The following is an 18,242-nucleotide window of genomic DNA, read 5'->3' on the forward strand; positions in this document are numbered from 1 at the left end:
AGACTGACACCGAAACAAATCGGCAGGAGAGGGCTGGGTTCCACGAACGGGCACTTGTTCGCTGCCTCCCATTGAAAGAAAAGCAGGACCGAGGGTCGCGTCCCTTTATGGGACCATATCGTAATCCCCTCAAGACCGTGGCTTTCGGGCGCGACCTGTTCACCTCTAGCGTCGAGCGTACTTCAGTTCTACCAAATTTGTGGCGCTGTCGAACACTTTGACGTCATTTGTTTACAAACAAGGAGATGTCTATTGTTGGACATAAACGAAAACTATCTAAGCGTGTTGCACTCCTCCGCAGGCAACTCAAGGGGTAACTCAACTGCTCCCGCGCGCTGCACCTGCGTAATGCTATTTTGTGTCCGAAGTAACTTGGATGTAACTCGTTCTTTTTGTTAAGTAACTCAGTAACTGCGAGTTACATTTCAGGCTGAGGAACTTCGTTATTAACTTAGTTACACTTTGCACACGGTAACTTAACTTGTAACGAGTTCTTTTTGACGGGTAACTTCTCAATCTATGGAGCCAACCAGCCAGTAGTTGTACGTCAAAAACAAAAATGCCTACCCGTGAAGTGCTCCCGTACTCTGCAACCCATGCCATGCATTCCGTTACAGTTGCAATACGAATCTCCTCCGATAACATCAACGTACATGCAGTGCGCCTTATCACCAAGGTGGATAATTACGAGGTATAGATATCTGTTAAGTGCCAAAGGTAAATTATCTTATCCCCGTCTTCATTTCTATGCAATCATTACGAAGTCAAAGGTGACAGAAGAACAGTATAAAGCTTTGGAGCTGTGTGTGGTGCTATATATATATCCCAACACCTGATTACCTTTCACTCGTCTGTCTTGCTCACAATGATGGGAAGCTGCGTGGCTCTGTGGGGCATTATGGTGCTGCTACTTTTCCAGGTAGGCTGTCCTATTCTGCTTTGCAGTACTATCCTTCGCATATGCTATAGACGATATTTAGCCCGATGAAATTATTTTTCTGGCAACGATTGATCAACAAAAAGTCGAGCTATTAACAGCAGTTCTTGAATGCGGTGGCACCAACGGCACTACGCGTCGATTTGCGGCACTCGCGTTGCCACCATATGCGTGTGGTGTAACGATCGAATTTCCACCCCGTGTTGAGCTGAAGTGTTTCTCTTTGATCGTTTCTTAATCGTTTTAATAATGTACACTGCCGTTGACAAGCGTAACAAGCGTTGACAAGCTCGGCGACGAGTTATCGACAAGGTACGTCATTATATTTCATTATACGATACTTTTCAGCCTATATATGCCATACCTGAAAGTTTCGGACAAGATGGCGTGTCACCATAACTTAAAGGTACTATAAAGCAGTCGAGGTCGAACTTATGCAATCAGCATGACGTGAGTGTGCTAGACTCAAAGGTCCAGCACAACAAGTAATATGCGCAGGAGTTTGCTCTATGTATTTCTAATCGGTAAATAAAAACGCAGTCAAGAATCTCGCGGCGACGCCTGGTGGGAAGAAGTCCTCAATTTGTCAAGCAACCCTGTAAACAAGGAGACCGATAAACTGATGGCTTTCCTGTTGGGATTTGCAAATACTACCTTTTGAGAAAATGTAATTTGTGTGAAAGAAAATAAACAAAAGCCGAATCTTGAACTCAGTAGCTAAACGTCTATACCTGGGCCTTGATTCAGCACCGTGGCGCTGCTATCGTACGTCGCTTAGGTCGCACTGGTGCCGTTTTGCTTGAAGACGACGTTAATTTACCAACATGTGCTCCTGTCGCAAGTGCACCCTCAATCGCAGTTGTACAAATTTGTACACGATTACATGATATAGTTCTTTGTGTTGGTCACAAGCCGGATTATTGTCCACGTTATTATGAATAAAAGTCGACACAGTCTTGGAAGGTGAGTGCATCGCATAAATGCCTTTCGAAGCAGATATCGCCCTGAATGCCTCTTCACATTGCATTGTACGAAGAAATGTGCTACGCCGCACGGTGCCCGAAATACACCGAAGATTCATTGCACCACGTACGTGTTCACGAAGCTCCATGAGCTTGCTGTGGCTTTCCGGAGACTTAAAGTAATTTAATTTAATTTAACGTAAATGACCACTGAGCAATACCGGAATACACGGTACACACAGTACGCTGCAAAGGTGCTTGCTTACATCGCACACGTACGAGCTCCTTGTTGGTTCCCGTTCTGCTCTCTTTACCTGCGCGAGCCAAACATCTTTCCGCTTTTTTGATGCTGGGAAGCGATACAAATGCGCACCTTTCCGAGAGTGGTTGGCACACTTGGGCACACAACACCCTGCCATTTTGCTGCACGACGTATCATGCGAGCAACGCGCATTGTATAGCTCCACGCACGCTGGTCTTCGTCCACCAACCGAATGTATTTGCTCAATCAAATAGGAACTGCTCAAACAAGAGCAAACGCTGGTTCGTGACCTAGCTCTTTAGCCGACAGATTAACGACCTCATACCAACAATACGGAGATGAACTGAGCCCTAGCAGTGGTTCTCAAACAAATAAAGAAAAGAAAGGAGGAGCACTTTCATGCGTAAATTCCAATGCAAAAGAACTGTGACCCGAACGTGGTACACGCAGAAAAAATGGGACGGAACACTGGTACCCGAGGAAATGACTCGTGGAACGACCGATTTCAGCAGTAATAGAGGAAGTTCTGACACGCTTGTTGCACGCTGGATTTAAAATTCCGGAGGGATATGCTGCGATATTTGTTCCCAAAACATACAATGATGCTAAGGTACAGAAGAAATGCAATCACTTGCGTGTACATGTGCCGGATGGCCGCTCGAACGCGCATAATGCACAGCAGGCAATGGTCAGCGCGTAGCAAGTTGGGAGTCAAAATGCGCGCTCCGCACGAGGGCGAGGAGGAAAGGCGGCGTTGGCACGGTTAAAGGGTGTCTCCTCCCTGAAAAGCGGAGAAGCCGCAGCAACCCATGGAGGCTCCCTAACGTCGCTCAGTTTGACCCAGAGTCGTGCGCATGAGACATTTTCGCCGCCGTACTTGGCGGAGTTGGCGTTTCTTCGGTCCGTTTCGCCAGAGTGTTGCCAGTAGATTTAAATTTGCATTTTTTCGGGAGCTATAACGTCTATGTGAGAAAATTTTGCGGCATTTTACTCCTGGGGACGTACACAATTCAGGGCACACAAAACATGATGTTGCACTTCGACTGCTCTATAGTGCCTTTAACCAGTAAGCTCTTCCGTCGGCGCATTACGGATGCCCTATGCGAAAGCCGGAAAGCGCTGGCAAAGTACCGCCTTTCAGAGTGAAAAAGTCTGAGCCTGGCAGAAGAAACAGATGCACGACACTAACACAAGACAGAAACATGTGCTCAAATTTTGAGTCTTATGGAGGGTTCGGATCTCGGGATCCTGATTTCCCGGGATTTCGGCATAATTTCATGTCATGAAATTTGGATCTCGCAACAACGAATATGCTGTCGTACGAGTGAAAAGGAAAGAACGACGCCTTACCGACTTTTGGTTCCAAGCGACCATCCCCTAAAAATAATTTTTAATCCGAAACCGACCAACCTAATCATCCACGACACATGACAAAAACGTTACCTGCTGTCTTATGTGAACCACGCAAGCTATGGTCGAGAAAAGTCCTCAAGTGGCATCGATACCCTTACGAAATCATGAGTCTTCCGAACCATAAGGCCACACAAAGTATTGCAGAATCTTTCTCACTGCACAATTTCGTGTTTTTTTTGTTTTTTTTGCGTTTATTGTTGTTCTTTTACGCTCCATGAACACGTATAGTTGAAGGTGAGAAAAAAAAAAAAAAGCTGGAGACAGCCTTTTGAGAAAACTAGATTGGGATGCTCCAGACCAGAACACAGCAATTTCTGTGGATGAGTATAAACAGGAGAAGAGCAAAACGCGCCACTCCTCAAAATACTCCAACGGAAGATTTGTCATTGTTTTTAGTAGACACATTAGTGCTACATTATAAGGGCACATTATAAGTGCTGAACGGCATGTCTTCTCGTGCACTGCTAACCAGGGGAAATATCCTAGGGCGCAGCGACAAGATATTCCGTAGCGGACGCAAAGAGACGCATTCCAACGCAAAGACCATATTCCAGCACGATGCGAGTGTTCAGTATAATACGCTGCGAAACTTTTGCCCAGTGAGCAGTATTTTGTGTGTGTGTGTGTGTGTGTGCACGTGTGTGTTTTCTTCCACTAGAATGTTCCGCGGGGATGACAGGAAACGCGAACCGCATCGCAATTTGTGACAGTACATATATATATATATATATATATATATGTCTATATATATATATATATATATATATAGACTACAAGTAATGAAGAGACTTGGGAGGCCGTATAAGGGTTAAAAACACTTGCTACTTTTATTACATTAATAATTAAAGGGGCGCAAGGAATCGATTTACAGTTAGGGGTCGACGTTTCGGCAGTCAGCGCTGCCTTCAACAGAACCAGTTCTGTTGAAGGCAGCGCTGACTGCCGAAACGTCGACCCCTAACTGTAAATCGATTCCTAGCGCCCCTTTAATTATTAATGTAATAAAAGTAGCAAGTGTTTTTAACCCTTATACGGCCTCCCAAGTCTCTTCATTACTTGTAGTCTATTTGTTTTCGCGTCCATCTGTACTCAGTTATACATTCATATATATATATATATATATATATATATATACCTGCCTCGAACCCCTCGCACCCCACCTTAAAAAAATAACGGCTCATTGCATCACAACGAAACCAACTGCATAGTATTACTAGTAACCTAAAGTGTTTCAGAGTATTTTTGTACCGCAATTGACTAAGTAATAAGTGGAAATTAATGCGAACTTCCGAAACTTAGACAGAGCATCTTTCCGTCGCGTCAAAAGAGAGCTTCATCGCATAGCCCTCTCATGTCCACTTGACGAACAAGGAGATATGCGATCAATTCATCCTACACGCTCTTATCTATTACCCATGCATGGTGCCGTATCAGCTAGACTATCAGAAGGCACGCTGACCATGACAACGCGGCGCTTTGTCTTTTTATTGTTTGTTTGATTTCCTCCTCTCTCTTCATTCTTTCGCCGTGAAGCAAGTTGCTTCTTCAGGGATCGGAACCGGTATTTTTTTCGGTCCGGTTCAGGTTCGTTTTCAGGCATATTGGTTCGGTTCGGGTTTAGCTCCGCTGAACCGAAATTATCAGCTTGAACCGGTTCAGGTATATCGGTTCGGTTCGGGTCAGGGAGAACCCCCCCCCCCCCCCGCGCACACACAGACAAAAAAATCGGTCAGCGATCGTGACATTTACAGGGATTGGAACCGCTAGTTTTTTCGGGCCCGATTTAACCGGTTCACGGGCAGTAATTTTGTTACATGAAAGCGAGCTTGCGCTCACCATGCACGGTTGTAAGAGAAAGGTGTGAGATAACAGTTTCAGGTGAGTCAAAAAAAGGTCCGTCAGTAGTACAATTATTTCACCTCTGAACCGATTCCCGAACCGGTAATCGTATGATATTTTTTCGGTTCTGTTCCGGTTCGGCTCAGGACAAGCAAAAAAATTGTTCAGGTTCGGTTCGGTTCGGGTTCGTCAGAAAATAACGTTTTTTTCCGGTTTTCGGTTCGGGTTCAGTTCCGGTTCCGATCCCTAGAAGCAACTCAAAGTATGCGACAGGGAAGGTTATCTTTCCACGGAAGCACCTTGAACCTGTAACATGTGTTTACAAAAAAATAATAATAATAATAATAATAAAGCAAGCAAACTAGAAAACACAAGGAAGAGCTGTCGCGGGTGACATTTGTTCAGCCGCTCTTTTAAAGTTCACGCATTTACTCATTTACAGCCACTCTCTGTAAAATGGGGGGGGGGGGGGTCGTCTGCGATCCGTGTGAGCTGATGACCTCTAGCGCTGCCTTACTATCTGTAAAGATGGACCAGTTTCCCTGTGGCGAGATGGAAATGTGCTCAAGCGCCGCGTACACGGCAGAGTTCAGCCTCCGTGGATAACGTCTCGTTTGCAAGTTTGAAGGTGCGCTCGATGTCCTCGTGGGGCATATACAATGCTGCGCTCGCTCTGTCAGGTACGACCGACCCGTCGGTGTAAACAGCTAGCCGCTGGCTGAGGGAAAGCTGACGTGCGACAACGGAAGGAGTGTCATTCTTTCGCCCAAGGCCGGTGATAGTGGAGCACACGAAGGGACGGTCGAGGGCCCAGAAAGGAGGGACAAAGGACACGGTAGAAGAGGGCTGGGTCGCAACCACATAGGCGGTCGACAGCGCCACCAAAGGCAGAGTCGGGGCAGTCACTTCCTATGAGTCGGAGATAGTGGAAGGGGTGCCACGTTAGGATCCGCGTGTAGACACGAAAGGGTCTCCCTGTCACGCAGGATGTTTGCGGGTGGTTCACGTGCCTCCGCAAGGACTGAGTATGTTTCGGTCGTCTTAGGCAAGCCCAGACACACTCGAAGGCTGCGGGCCTCGATATTGAGGAGCTCACGCTCGCCAGTCCTACTCAGGCCGTGCAACACCGGGAGGCTGTAGCGCAGCAGGCCTAACACAAGGGAGTGGTGTACTCGGCGCAGGTCGTCACAAGACGGACCCCACGACAGTCCAGAGACCCGTCGCAGGACGTTCGCAAAGTTGGACGTCTTGGTCGAGAGTGCCTTGATGTGGTGGGACCATGACAGGCGTTTGTCAATGATTACGCCGAGATATTTGCAGTGCGGCACGAATTGGAGAGGGGTTCCAGAGACATGAAGAGGGTAGCGGGCGAATGACCGCCCGGTAAACGCCATACCGACTGTCTTGCTCGGGGAGACACGTAGTCCCCTATCGGCAAGGTATAACACGATGGCATTGAGGGCGTCTTGTAGGCGATGTTGTAAAATGGTTTGTGGCACAAGCAATGCTTTATTCCAGCGAAGAGTCAGCGGGTATGATGCTTTCCCTAAGTGCTGCACAGGGAAAACAGAAAAGAACAAGATAAAAGTAATTGCCTCTTTTTGGTGTAACTTATTTTAATGAAAACTTATTTTAAGATAAAACAACGTGAGTCTGCATTTCGCACATGTATTCCAACATAACAGAAACAATATTATGGACATTCAGAACAGGTGCTCGAAGAGGTCGCCGTGCGTCATCACACAAAATCGGCATGTCCTGATTGTGTTCTGGGTCGCCCTTCGCAACATGTCCTCGGGGATTTCACGGCAAACTTGAGTGATCTTCGCCTTGAAGGCATCAAGTGTTGTCGTGTCCTCGACGTAGACGCGGTCCTTCACATATCCCCATAAGAAGAAATCCAGAGGCGTAAGGTCCGGGGACTTGGCAGGCCATGGCACTGGTCCGAACCTTCCCACCCACTGGTTAGGAAATGCGTGGTCGAGATAGGCGCGAGCTGGGCTGGAGCTGTGTGCGGGAGCGCGGTCGTGCTGAAATCACAGCTGGCCATATCACGCGAGTGGGAGGTTGGCGTAGAACTCTTCCACGGGACCCTGAAGAACCCCGTTTAGGTATCTGTCCGCGGTCAATGTCCCATCAAGGAAGACGGGTCCAATGAGGGTCCCGTCGCAAATGCCGCACCAGACGTTGAGGGATCATTTGTATTGATGATGGGAGTTGCGAAGTCAATGGCGATTGGTGGTACTCCCATAATGAGCGTTGTGCAGGTCCACCTGCGCGTCCCGGGAGAATTAAGTTTGCCTCGTCCGTCCAGATGACGTTACTCAAAAATTGCGGGTTCTGACGGACAGTGCGCAAAAGCCAGTGGCATAGTGCAACCAGTTTTCGAAGTCTCCTTGCTCCAACTGTTGATGCGGTTGAACGTGGTAAGGAGGGAGGCAGGCCTCTTTTGCTAACCTCCACACCGTCGACAAGGGAACGCCACTCTGACTGCTGGCCTCGCGGATGCTGGCTAGAGGGTGTGCCTCAAAGAACGCCAGGATGTTGGCTCGAACGTCGTCTGAAGGTGTCGATGACCTACGACACTTTCGGGAAAACTTGCCAAATTCTTTTAGCGTCTCGTACTGACGAACAATCGTGTGTAGGGCTTGGTCTCCTGCCGGGATGCCACATCTGAAAAATCTTCACCGCCTTTTTCTTATTGCTCTGTGCAGCACCTAGGGCAAGCACCATGTCAGCTCTTTCTTCCTTGGAATAGGGCGTTATTTGACCCGCAGAGCACCCAACAAGGAGTGCATGTACAGGGACGAGAGTGAACAAAGAATCAAGGTGCTTCGGTTGAAAGATAACATTCCTTGTCCCGTCCCATGCAGCGCAATGTACTGAAAGTCGGGTGCAACAGGGACGGACGGTATGTGCCTTATCAATGTTCTTCAGCTTCATGAGTCTGTTCAAGGCCTTCCACCTACCCGTCCACCCCTATTGCACTCGACTTTCGGTACATCGTGCTGCTTGGGGTACTTTCAGTTGCATCACGGCGAAAGAAGAAAAAACGGGAGGGAATCAAACAAACCAACAATAAAAGACAAAGCGCCGCGTTGTCATCGTCACTGCGCCCTCTGATCGTCTAGCAGATACGGCACCATGCAAGGATGATAGATAAGAGTGTAAGTGGAATGGATCGCATATCTCCTCCTTCGTCAAGTGGACGTGGGAGGGCGCTGCGATCGAGCGCTCTTTTGGCGTGACGGAAACATGTTCCATCCAAGTTTCGGAAGTCCGGGTACATTCTGGCAGACCCGGGAAAAAAACGAGTCGTTAGAGCTAGAGTGTTGCAAGCCACTGGATTCGTTTTCTCATGGCAGCGCCTACAACATCACAATTGACATCTTCGTTGTAATCCTCGTAACTAGAAAGTTATAAAATTAGTTTCCACAAATCAATTAATTAATTGCGGTACAAAAATACTCTGAAGCACTTGAGGCTACTAGTAATACTATGTAGTTGGCTTCGTTGTGATGCAATGAGCCGTTATTTTTTTTAAGGTGGGGTTCGAGTTAAATGAAACACCCTGTATATATGGATGTGCAGGTGGATACAGTCCTATACGCCATCCTGGGAATAGCTGCGAAAAAATCCCCGTCCCGTCCCGGGATCCACATTAAGAAATCCCATAATCCCGGGATTGTAAAAACGACCCGGGATTCGGAACCCTAGTCTTGTGTCAGTGTCGTCCCTCTGTTGAACTCAGGCTTTTGCATACGGAGACTGTCCATCAGCTGACCTTGCATCTGCACCGTACTGTCCGCACTACATATTTCTTGTGTGCTTCACACCAGTACAGTGTTCTAAGCTTAGCACCGTACTTTTTAACACTTCTGTTATGTCCTCACATCCTAATAATGATGTTTTGTCTACTTGCATGAAACAATCAGGGAGTCACCAGCGCGGCCACAGGTGAGTTGCCTGTCGGTTGACGGGAAAGGTTATTTCTAACTGGAATTTGTTTTAATTACTTCACTGAAGGGTGCAACTCAATGTCGCGCTTTCGTGTGTTACGGACAACACGTGCGCTCTCCAAGCTGCAGCCGCTACGGCGCTACTTTTTCGGTTGCCCTTACTACCAACCTTTCACGACCGCACTTGCAGTGTCTTTAAGTCAGTTGCACTCTCGTCCTGTCACCGTGACAAACTTGCTTGGTACGTGATCCAGTTCATCAACCTCATGTCCTAGAAGCACTGCTCACCTTGCTGGACACTCCTCCGCAGGCAACTCCAGGTCTTACCCAACTGCTGACGCGCGCTGCACCCGCGTAATGCTAGTTTGTGTCTGAAGTAACTTGGAAGTAACTCGTTCTTTTTTTAAGTAACTCAATAACTGCGAGTTACAGTTCAGGCTGAAGAACTTCGTTATTAACTTAGTTACATTTTTCTCGCGGTAACTTAACTTGTAACGAGTTCTTTTTGACGGGGAACTTCTCAATCTATGGTGCTTTGCAGCCGTAAAGTACCCCTACACTCTTAAAAATAAACTTCACCGCACAGCACGCCCCTTGCCAACCGTCATCTCGAATGATATCGTTATCTGCCCTGATTTGTTGAAAACGGGAGGCGTACGCCTCTTCTGTGACAATTATGAACAGCATAAGTGTTACAAAAAGGCGTACGCCTCCCGTTTTCAAGAAATCATTGCAGATAACGAAATCATTCGAGATTACGGTTGGCTAGGAGCGTGCTATGTGGTGAAGTCCATTTTTAAGAGTGTAATAGAAAGGATTTCAAGCGTGCCCGTGTGTCAGGGATATTATTCTGGGTACAGGGAAAAACTGCGACAAGACCAGTGGCGTAGCCAGACCTCCAAGGTAGGGGGCTCGATACGAAAACCCGCGCACTTTCACCCCCCCACCCCCCCCCGCTATTCCTGTGTCCGCCAACACAGACATTTTATTGTCAGCTGGCTATTGCACACACCGCAAGATAAGGGATACAAATCTAGACTGATTTGAACGTTCACAATGTGATTACATGTACGCTGTTATGACCAATGAGGCCCTGTCACCAGATTGGAAGTATTTTGATACACTCATACTTTGAGAGCCATTCAAGAGTGTAGACAGACGTATGATCGTCGCACTGGTACCCCCTCCCATATATTATTTTCTCATCGGATTTGCACGATTTGCGTGGATCGGCACGTGGCAGGTAGGGGGGAGGGGGGCTCGAGCCCCCCTAACCCCCCCCCCCCTTGGCTACGCCACCGGGCAAGACACAACTTTTCCTACACCTTTATAAACAGGTGGTGGTGGTAAAAGGACTCGCCGTTGTCGGCCTCACTGCGGTGGGCGACGTCAAACAGGGTGGTGGTGATGGTGAAAGGGCTTGTCGCTGTCGGCCTCACAGAGGTGGGCGACTTCGTCAGTTATGCCATGCATAAATGTGGGTCCTAGGCCGACTTCTAAGGGAACTGTGCCTACATATGTTTGAGCTGAATATGTCTGAATATGTCAAACAGGTGGTGGTGGTGGTGGTGATGGTGAAAGGGCTTGCCGTTGTCGGCCTCACGTGTCAAACAGGACTTCACCACATAACACGTTTCTGGCCAACCAGCATTCAGAATAACTCACTATCTATCCGAACTTGTTGAAAATGGGATGGACCCAACTTTCTCTTTTTTTATGTTTGCATCTTGCGTAATATGTTCAAAAGAGGCGTCCCGCAGGCGAAACACCCTGTTTCGACAGGCCACGGGACAGCACGATGTCACTCTGAATGACGGTATAGGATCCACGCACTGTTATGTAGACAAGTTTGTCAAGTGTGGACAAGTTTATTGTTGTCCCGAATGCACAAACATAGGCAACGCTTAGGCAACGCCATCTGGATGCCATCATTATTGTCACCTTCTCATATGACAGCCCGAATATGACAGTGTCAGTGGCGTAGCCAGAGGGGGAGGGTGTTCAAACCCTCCCTCCGAAGTCGTACCTTTCGTAGTGCGTTTCGGTGAGGGAAACGAGGGTGAAATCCTCCTCCCCCATGTAAACTTCCCCATAGAATCCCTCCCAGAATATTCTTCTCGCTACGCCGTTGGCTAGCGTCATACGAAAAGAGGACAGCCCCGAAACTATCTGACTGTGACTACAATGTGACGGCAACGTAGCTGTTTGCGAGAAAGAAAAAAAAGAATCTATCTGGTCAATGCTGATATGCACACAAGAAAGAAGGAGTAAACAAGCACACAAAACGTTCATACCAGGGAGGTACGAGAAAATATTATGGTATCGCGTTTGAGTCTCTAGCGTCTCTAGCGTTTGAGTCTCTAGCGTAGAGTCTCTAGTGGCTCACCAAGAAATATCTAAACGTGAAAGCGCTACTCGTTTTGGCTATCTGAAAGCGGGACTACCCTATCTGTCGACTACTGTCTTTGAGGATTATGTCCGGCTCGAAGACCGTGAGATGATGTGAACATAAAGGCGTGTGCTAAATAATACGACAACAAACATGAGTAACAAAAATTTGTTGCCTAATATGTGGTTCACTGCATGAGAGCGGACTAGTCATTATGAGATATGAAGAAATGTGTCGGGTGAATAATAATATCATAACCAATTCCTTTCCATTGCACCGTTTTTGGGGCGGAAGTATCCAAGGGCGTGTGAAAAGTTCGCTGCAAGTCGCCAAATCACAAATAAATACCTAATAGATGATGACTGATCTTCAACTGGTGATTGTGATATCTTGATTGTGTATGATTGTTATATATCTGCCTCTTTCTTTGTGGTGTGCAGGTTGGCAACAGCTTAACATTGAGGCGCTGATCGATGACTTCGTCAAAGCTGCTGCAGGTAGGAACAGCGTGCTTTGGTGGGACATTGCCGCTCAGCAAGATGTTCTCAAGAGCAACCCTCACTTTCGGAAGTACGTACTTCACTCTGTTTAGACCTATGCAGGTCAGACACTCGTTATAGCTATAGGTTTATTTAATAGATATATGTATGTGTCTGACCAGCAGGACTTAGGCTTGCGGCAGGCTCATTGGGTCAGAGGAGAATGAAGTCAGGCAGAGCCGGCTTTAAAGTGTGAAAGTGGAAGCGATGGCAAAACTATCATGACCGTGAGTGCTGAAGTTAGATGAGGTCCAAGGACATCAACGTGAATGGTAATGAAGTGAGGTTGAGGAGAGGACCCAAGTGTAGGGTTCAGGTGATGCCGGTTAGGGATTACCACCTGTGGTTTATCCAGGCCGACTCTACACTCTTAAAAATGAACTTCACCGCATAGCACGCTCCTAGCCAACCATCATCTCGAATGATATCGTTATCTGCCCTGATTTGTTGAAAACGGGAGGCGTACGCCTTTTTTGTGACAATTATGAACAGCATAAGTGTCACAAAAAAGGCGTACACCTCCTGTTTTCAACAAATCAGGGCAGATAACGATATCATTCGAGATGATGGTTGGCTAGGAACGTGCTATGCGGTGAAGTTCATTTTTAAGAGTGTACATCCAAATGCTAGGCGAACTTCCCTCCCTCCCTTTGTTTCCTGTGCGGGAGGACCTTTGTTATTTCAGCTTTAGAACAATGCTGGCAAACATACACAAAAGCTACTACACCATAGCTGCAATCAGTTGGCGGCGTATCTGCCGACTGATGCCAAGGCGGCTGAGGAAGCCCAGCATCTCTGTGGCAGGGCACAAGCTGCTTAGAGACACCGTCTTCCGCGAGGGATGTTAAATACGGTGCGCCGTGTGATGAGCTTTCGGCACATGTTAAAGAGCCCTCAGGTGGGAAAATTTATCAGCAGACCGACCACTGTGGTAATTGCCTCGCAGCATGAAGCCGCGAATTATGAATATGACAGCCTGCCCTTCCGGGAGCTGAGATCGGTAGTTCTTCGCCGTAATAGAGGAGAGGTCCATTAAGGTGGATTCCACTGGAGAGTTTTTTCTGCGGGAGCTATCACGTTAAGCGGGTACCGCATGGCACGGAAGACTAGCCGAATTCTGCCGGAACCGAATCGAGAGCGAACTTTTTTCGCGCGTTGCCCCGTCCACTACCGAGCTGGACGGCGAAGTTCGTCAGAAAATATTGTTTGGGGTAAGCGTGGGTAAGATTGACAGTATCCGCATCCGCACAGTGTCCGCTTTTGTAAGATCCAAAACCTCTCTAGTTGAAATACGATACGTGTGTGCGCATCCGATATTGAGTGTACGTATGTAAGTAGTAGTGTAACATTCGTAATGTAACATTGTCGTCATGTATGTGAGCTCCTCGTTGAGCTCTGGTTCCGCACTCTTAAAACGAACTTCACCGCATAGCATGCTCCTAGCCAACCATCATCTCAAATGATATCGTAATCTGCCCTGATTTGTTGAAAACGGGAGGCGTACGCCTTTTTTCTGACTGTTCATAATTGTCACAAAAAGGCGTACGCCTCCCGTTTTCGATAAACCAAGGCACATAACGATATTATTCGAGATGATGGTTGGCTAGGAGCGTGCTATTGCGGTGAAGTTCATTTTTAAGAGTGTGCGGACCAGCTTACAGGAGCTGTATCGAATACAAAAGGACGAAAAAGCCGCGGGGGAATATATTTATTAGAACCGAGAAGAAAAAAGGAAGAAATGTTGTCAGCCAAACGGTAGTCGGCTTGCTGTTTCGCAAAACAAAAAGAAAAAGAAAGGAAAAAGTAAAGAAAAAGAAAAAAATGAGGCAAAAAGGATAAAGTAACAAAAGGTGAAGTGAAAGAAGGATGAGCCCCTACTGCCAGCAAGACGAAACTATTGAACACTTTTTTCTCCACTGTTCGCGCTACTCATCCCAACGCGCCATGTTCCTAGCCGTCCCGCTCCGCGCCCACGATGTTCCACTGTCGGCATCTTCCATTCTGTCTTTTGGTAGATTGTCAGGTCGTCATTCCATTCGCCCGCTCATCTTTTATTCAGTCATTGCATTCATCTCATCCTCTCATCGCTTCACGTAACCGTCATTAACTGGGCCCTCATGTCACGATCCGTGGTCAATTGCCCCGTGCTATGCGCCACTGCGGAGAAAGACGAAGAAGAAGAAGAAGGATGAGATAGATTAAGAAACGATAAGATACCGAAAAAGATGAGAGTAGTGTGTATGGGGGTGAGAGGTGAGGTGGGGCATGACAAATGAGACGACAAGACACAGGCTCTGCATGAGACCTGTGTCGCTGATAAGCGTCAAAACCGTTTTGGTCGCAGACCGCTGAGTGGGACGTCGTACTGGGCCGAGTAAAGTATAGCTAGAGGAAAGTCGATGCTCCGCAACTCAAGTAGGTGTCTTCTGTGCGGGGCTCGAAGGGTCGCGAATCTGCCGCAGTCGAGAAGATGTGAAATATCTGCTTCATAATATCGCAAGTAGGGCGGGCATTTCGGCGAGCGGACGTCTATACCTGCTTGTATAGTGAGTGCCTCGATTTACGACGCCGGTGCTGCTGTATACGGCTCCCCTCGGCTTGAATATAGGCTGCTTGCGAGTTATTCAGCTTACGACACTTGCGGTATCAGAGCAGAAATCTAGAGCCGCGAGTTCGGTCCCGATTCCGCCCGAAACTCCAGTCACCGAAAAAGGTTCAGTACAGATCTCTGTTCCGAGAGAATCCGGCCGGTTGTCATGTCATGCGGTTCATGTCATGCGGCAGAATGTCATGCGGTTCACGCTTTAGACGAGGCACAAGCGCGAAGTGTCCACCTTGATGGGAGGGGTGCAAAATGTCCATTTACTTACTTACTGATTTCTGATGCTATAACTGGCATTGAGTAGTCGGCAAGTAAGTGCTGATCACAGTACAGCTGATGAACATGTAATATGTAACACTAAGGAAAATCCTATTTCTAATCACAGTCGAAAAGTGACAGTCTCAACGGGTCCCATCGTCTATGGCAACGAAACGACCGTTTCCATGAAACCCCCGGGCCACCACGTGCACTGGATACACAACGATCGCTACAACGAATCACATACAAGCGTGATAAAGAAGACTTTCACCAACACAAAGAGTTACACATGGAGCATGGCACAAACTTTTACCTTGAGTCACACAGTAAAAGTGACAGTGGGACTCCCGGAGGCGGTCAGTGTCGAGTCGGCGACCACAGCTTCATTGCGGCTCCAGCACGGCTCAAGCGAAACGAAGAGTGACATTTCAAAGGTTGAAGTTTCTGAAACCGTGACCGTAAAGCCGAGACGTTCAATGAAGCTCATATGGACTGTCAACAACGTCGTCAAGGTGAGATACAGTGATTACACATTTATGGCGATTCGACTGGCCTATCTGGAACAAGCACCAAAATCCGCTGCAGAGCAGCAAGACCAAACACGGGTTAAAGCCCGGGCTGTTTGGTAATCCACGACAGAAGCAATAACACACCGCAGTGCATGCAAGAACAAAAATACCACAGACGAACTGCACTGGCGCTGGTTGATTGTCAGTCAGTGCGGTGTGTCCGTCGTCATGTCACATCGAGACAGGGAGGTACCCGGGTTCGAATACCGGTGCAGGCTGTGCTGTCTGGGACTTTTCCTGGATTTTCCAGACACTTTGAGACATATGTCGGCACGGTTCCCTTACAAGTCGGGCCAGGACGCACATTCCCCTAGGGCGTCAGTCGTGACGTTGCTCACCTCTGTGAGGCCGACAACGGCGAGCCCTTTCACCATCACCACCACTACCACCACCACCTGTCGTCTTTTTGTTATGCCATGCACTGTGGTATTTTATCACTTTTATACAGTCATGTCTGGCTACATATGGTTTAGGTTGGCGTCCTCGTATAGGGATTGGCTACGCTCTTGAGTAACTAGCGGGGAAAACAGCTAGACAGAAGAAAACGATAAACTGTATTTTTTATTTTTATTTTTTGCAAGCGCACCCTTAATTTGTGCTCGAAAGTATAGCATACGCGTGCAATTCATCCGCGCCAGATGTAACTCCCTATACCCACGGCACGAAGAGCCAGGTCGTGGAAGAAAACGTACTGATGACGTGGTATCCGCTTACTTCAGCACAGTACACGGTTGAGGTTGAGTAGTATTCGGTAAAAGTATGTGGGGCTGGTAAATCGAAGTTGTCGCGGAAGGTCAGCTAAGAAACGAAAACAAACACGATGAACCGCTGCTTGAGAGAGAATGACATAGAGCATGCACATGAGAGCTTTATGACATACTTTTATTCATACTTTTATTCATGTACACACCTTTGCCCGTTCTTGATTCAATCTTGTTACGTTTCACTGTTAAAATATGTATAATACCGGCAGTCTGTTCCAACAAGCGGTTCTTCCGGCCAATCAGTTCTACTAGCAAGCACTTCTGCTATTCTGAGTATTCCCGACATGCCCCTCTCCATCCAGATGGCGCCTTTAACAGTGGACGCAAAATCCATCATGTTGGTAGGGCGTCAGGGAATATCCTATTCAATCTAATCCAATCCAGTTTCCCGAAAATGTCGGCACCCAGTAAATGCAGGTAATATATTGCTCGGATAGCTTGGGATTAATAGCGAACTGTATTTTGGATCGTGATTGGCCAGAGAGCTCAAAAAGTGGGTGGAGCTCCAGGTATAGGCAGGTCCCATTAATGGCCAGACACCCTTTGGTATACACGGCACTGGGCATCCTAGGCTGGACCATTCGGGACACTATGACTTAATTCTTGTGGTACTCCGCCTTATCTTAGATGTCTACATCTCATACAGGACATACCATGGACCATGAACGTTACGCTGCATGGATGGATCGCGGTGTGGTACTACAACAAGGTTTCAAAACACCACCTCTGGTTCTATCCAATTGATTTCATCGCCGGAGAAGGATTACAACATATTCCAGGAGGAGGCATCCAGTTCACGGCCAAAGGAAAATTCACAAATGTTAATTCTCAGGTGTCCTCAGTAAGGTTGGAGGACCACGACCTTCGGGCGTACTCTTCCAAGCCTTTAAGTGTCACATACCAACCAGTGAATGCGACACGTATTGGTGCAGTTGAAAGTGAACAGTTCGAAGCACACCGAAGGAAAACAGCTGGGTCACACATTCGAACACTGAAAAAAGCCAGGATGCTGGTGGGAACGGTGAAACAAAGCATAGAAGGAATAAGTTAAGTATCCGTTTCCACCTCATTGACTTTCCTTGAGGATGAACTGCAACACACTCCAAGGTGCCATACAGTCCCCGCCTAGAGGAACTTTCGTTAATTTAAATTTCTAGGTGACTTCACTGAGGGCGTGGTGCTATCGCCTGAAGCGATACTGTTCGAGGATTTTAAATATTCTCTATACCCACCAAAGAAGGAGGTGTCTGTTACGGGTCTAGGACGTTTCGGCGCAGGGTGTCTTAGTACAAGACATCCTGGTGCAGACGTCTCGGTACACGGACATTTGTGTACACGGACGGTTTGGTACACGGGCATCTCGATACAAGAATTGTGCGTGGGATTTTTTTTCCACACCAGTACGTTGGTTGGCTACTGAGACGACCAAGGATTTGAATAAAGTGGTTCACATTTTCTTCTGTGTTTTTGATAGATAAAGCGTTGACTATGCAGTCGATGGAGAAATGGAATTGGGAGAATTCCATTTGTTGGTTGGAATAACGGGCGTCTTTACCGAACTGGGAGATTCAGAGCCATTTATAGAGAGAGTTTGGCCATCTTTTGATCTTTTGCTGCTTCACGGGCGAAGCCTGTTTCCACGTCAGGGCCGGTGTTGCGCCGCCCAAAAAGCCTGAATCGAAGCGAAATCCGCTTATCTGCCAGCAGGTAGGCGCCATCTTGATGCAGTTCACCGGCTGGCCGACATGT

General features: G+C 47.5%; 1 protein-coding gene across 1 annotated transcript; it reads left to right on the forward strand.

The window, feature by feature from the left end:
• The first annotated feature begins 798 nt into the window (after positions 1-798).
• LOC135399685 (uncharacterized) lies at positions 799-17,943 on the forward strand. The gene is made up of 5 exons (XM_064631418.1): positions 799-919; positions 9,349-9,370; positions 12,202-12,331; positions 15,288-15,672; positions 17,140-17,943. Exons 1-5 carry the CDS (start codon positions 866-868, stop codon positions 17,542-17,544), a joined length of 996 nt encoding a protein of 331 aa, XP_064487488.1. The 5' UTR covers positions 799-865; the 3' UTR covers positions 17,545-17,943.
• Positions 17,944-18,242: the final 299 nt, after the last annotated feature.

This window comes from Ornithodoros turicata, chromosome 7 (assembly GCF_037126465.1).
Source record: "Ornithodoros turicata isolate Travis chromosome 7, ASM3712646v1, whole genome shotgun sequence".
Lineage (NCBI taxonomy): Eukaryota > Metazoa > Arthropoda > Arachnida > Ixodida > Argasidae > Ornithodoros > Ornithodoros turicata.

Coding starts and splice junctions, on each gene's coding strand:
- LOC135399685 (XM_064631418.1), top strand. CDS start 866: ATGATGGGAAGCTGCGTGGCTCTGTGGGGCATTATGGTGCTGCTACTT. Junction 920..9,348: donor TGGTGCTGCTACTTTTCCAG/GTAGGCTGTCCT, acceptor TGAAACAATCAG/GGAGTCACCAGCGCGGCCAC. Junction 12,332..15,287: donor AGCAACCCTCACTTTCGGAA/GTACGTACTTCA, acceptor TTCTAATCACAG/TCGAAAAGTGACAGTCTCAA.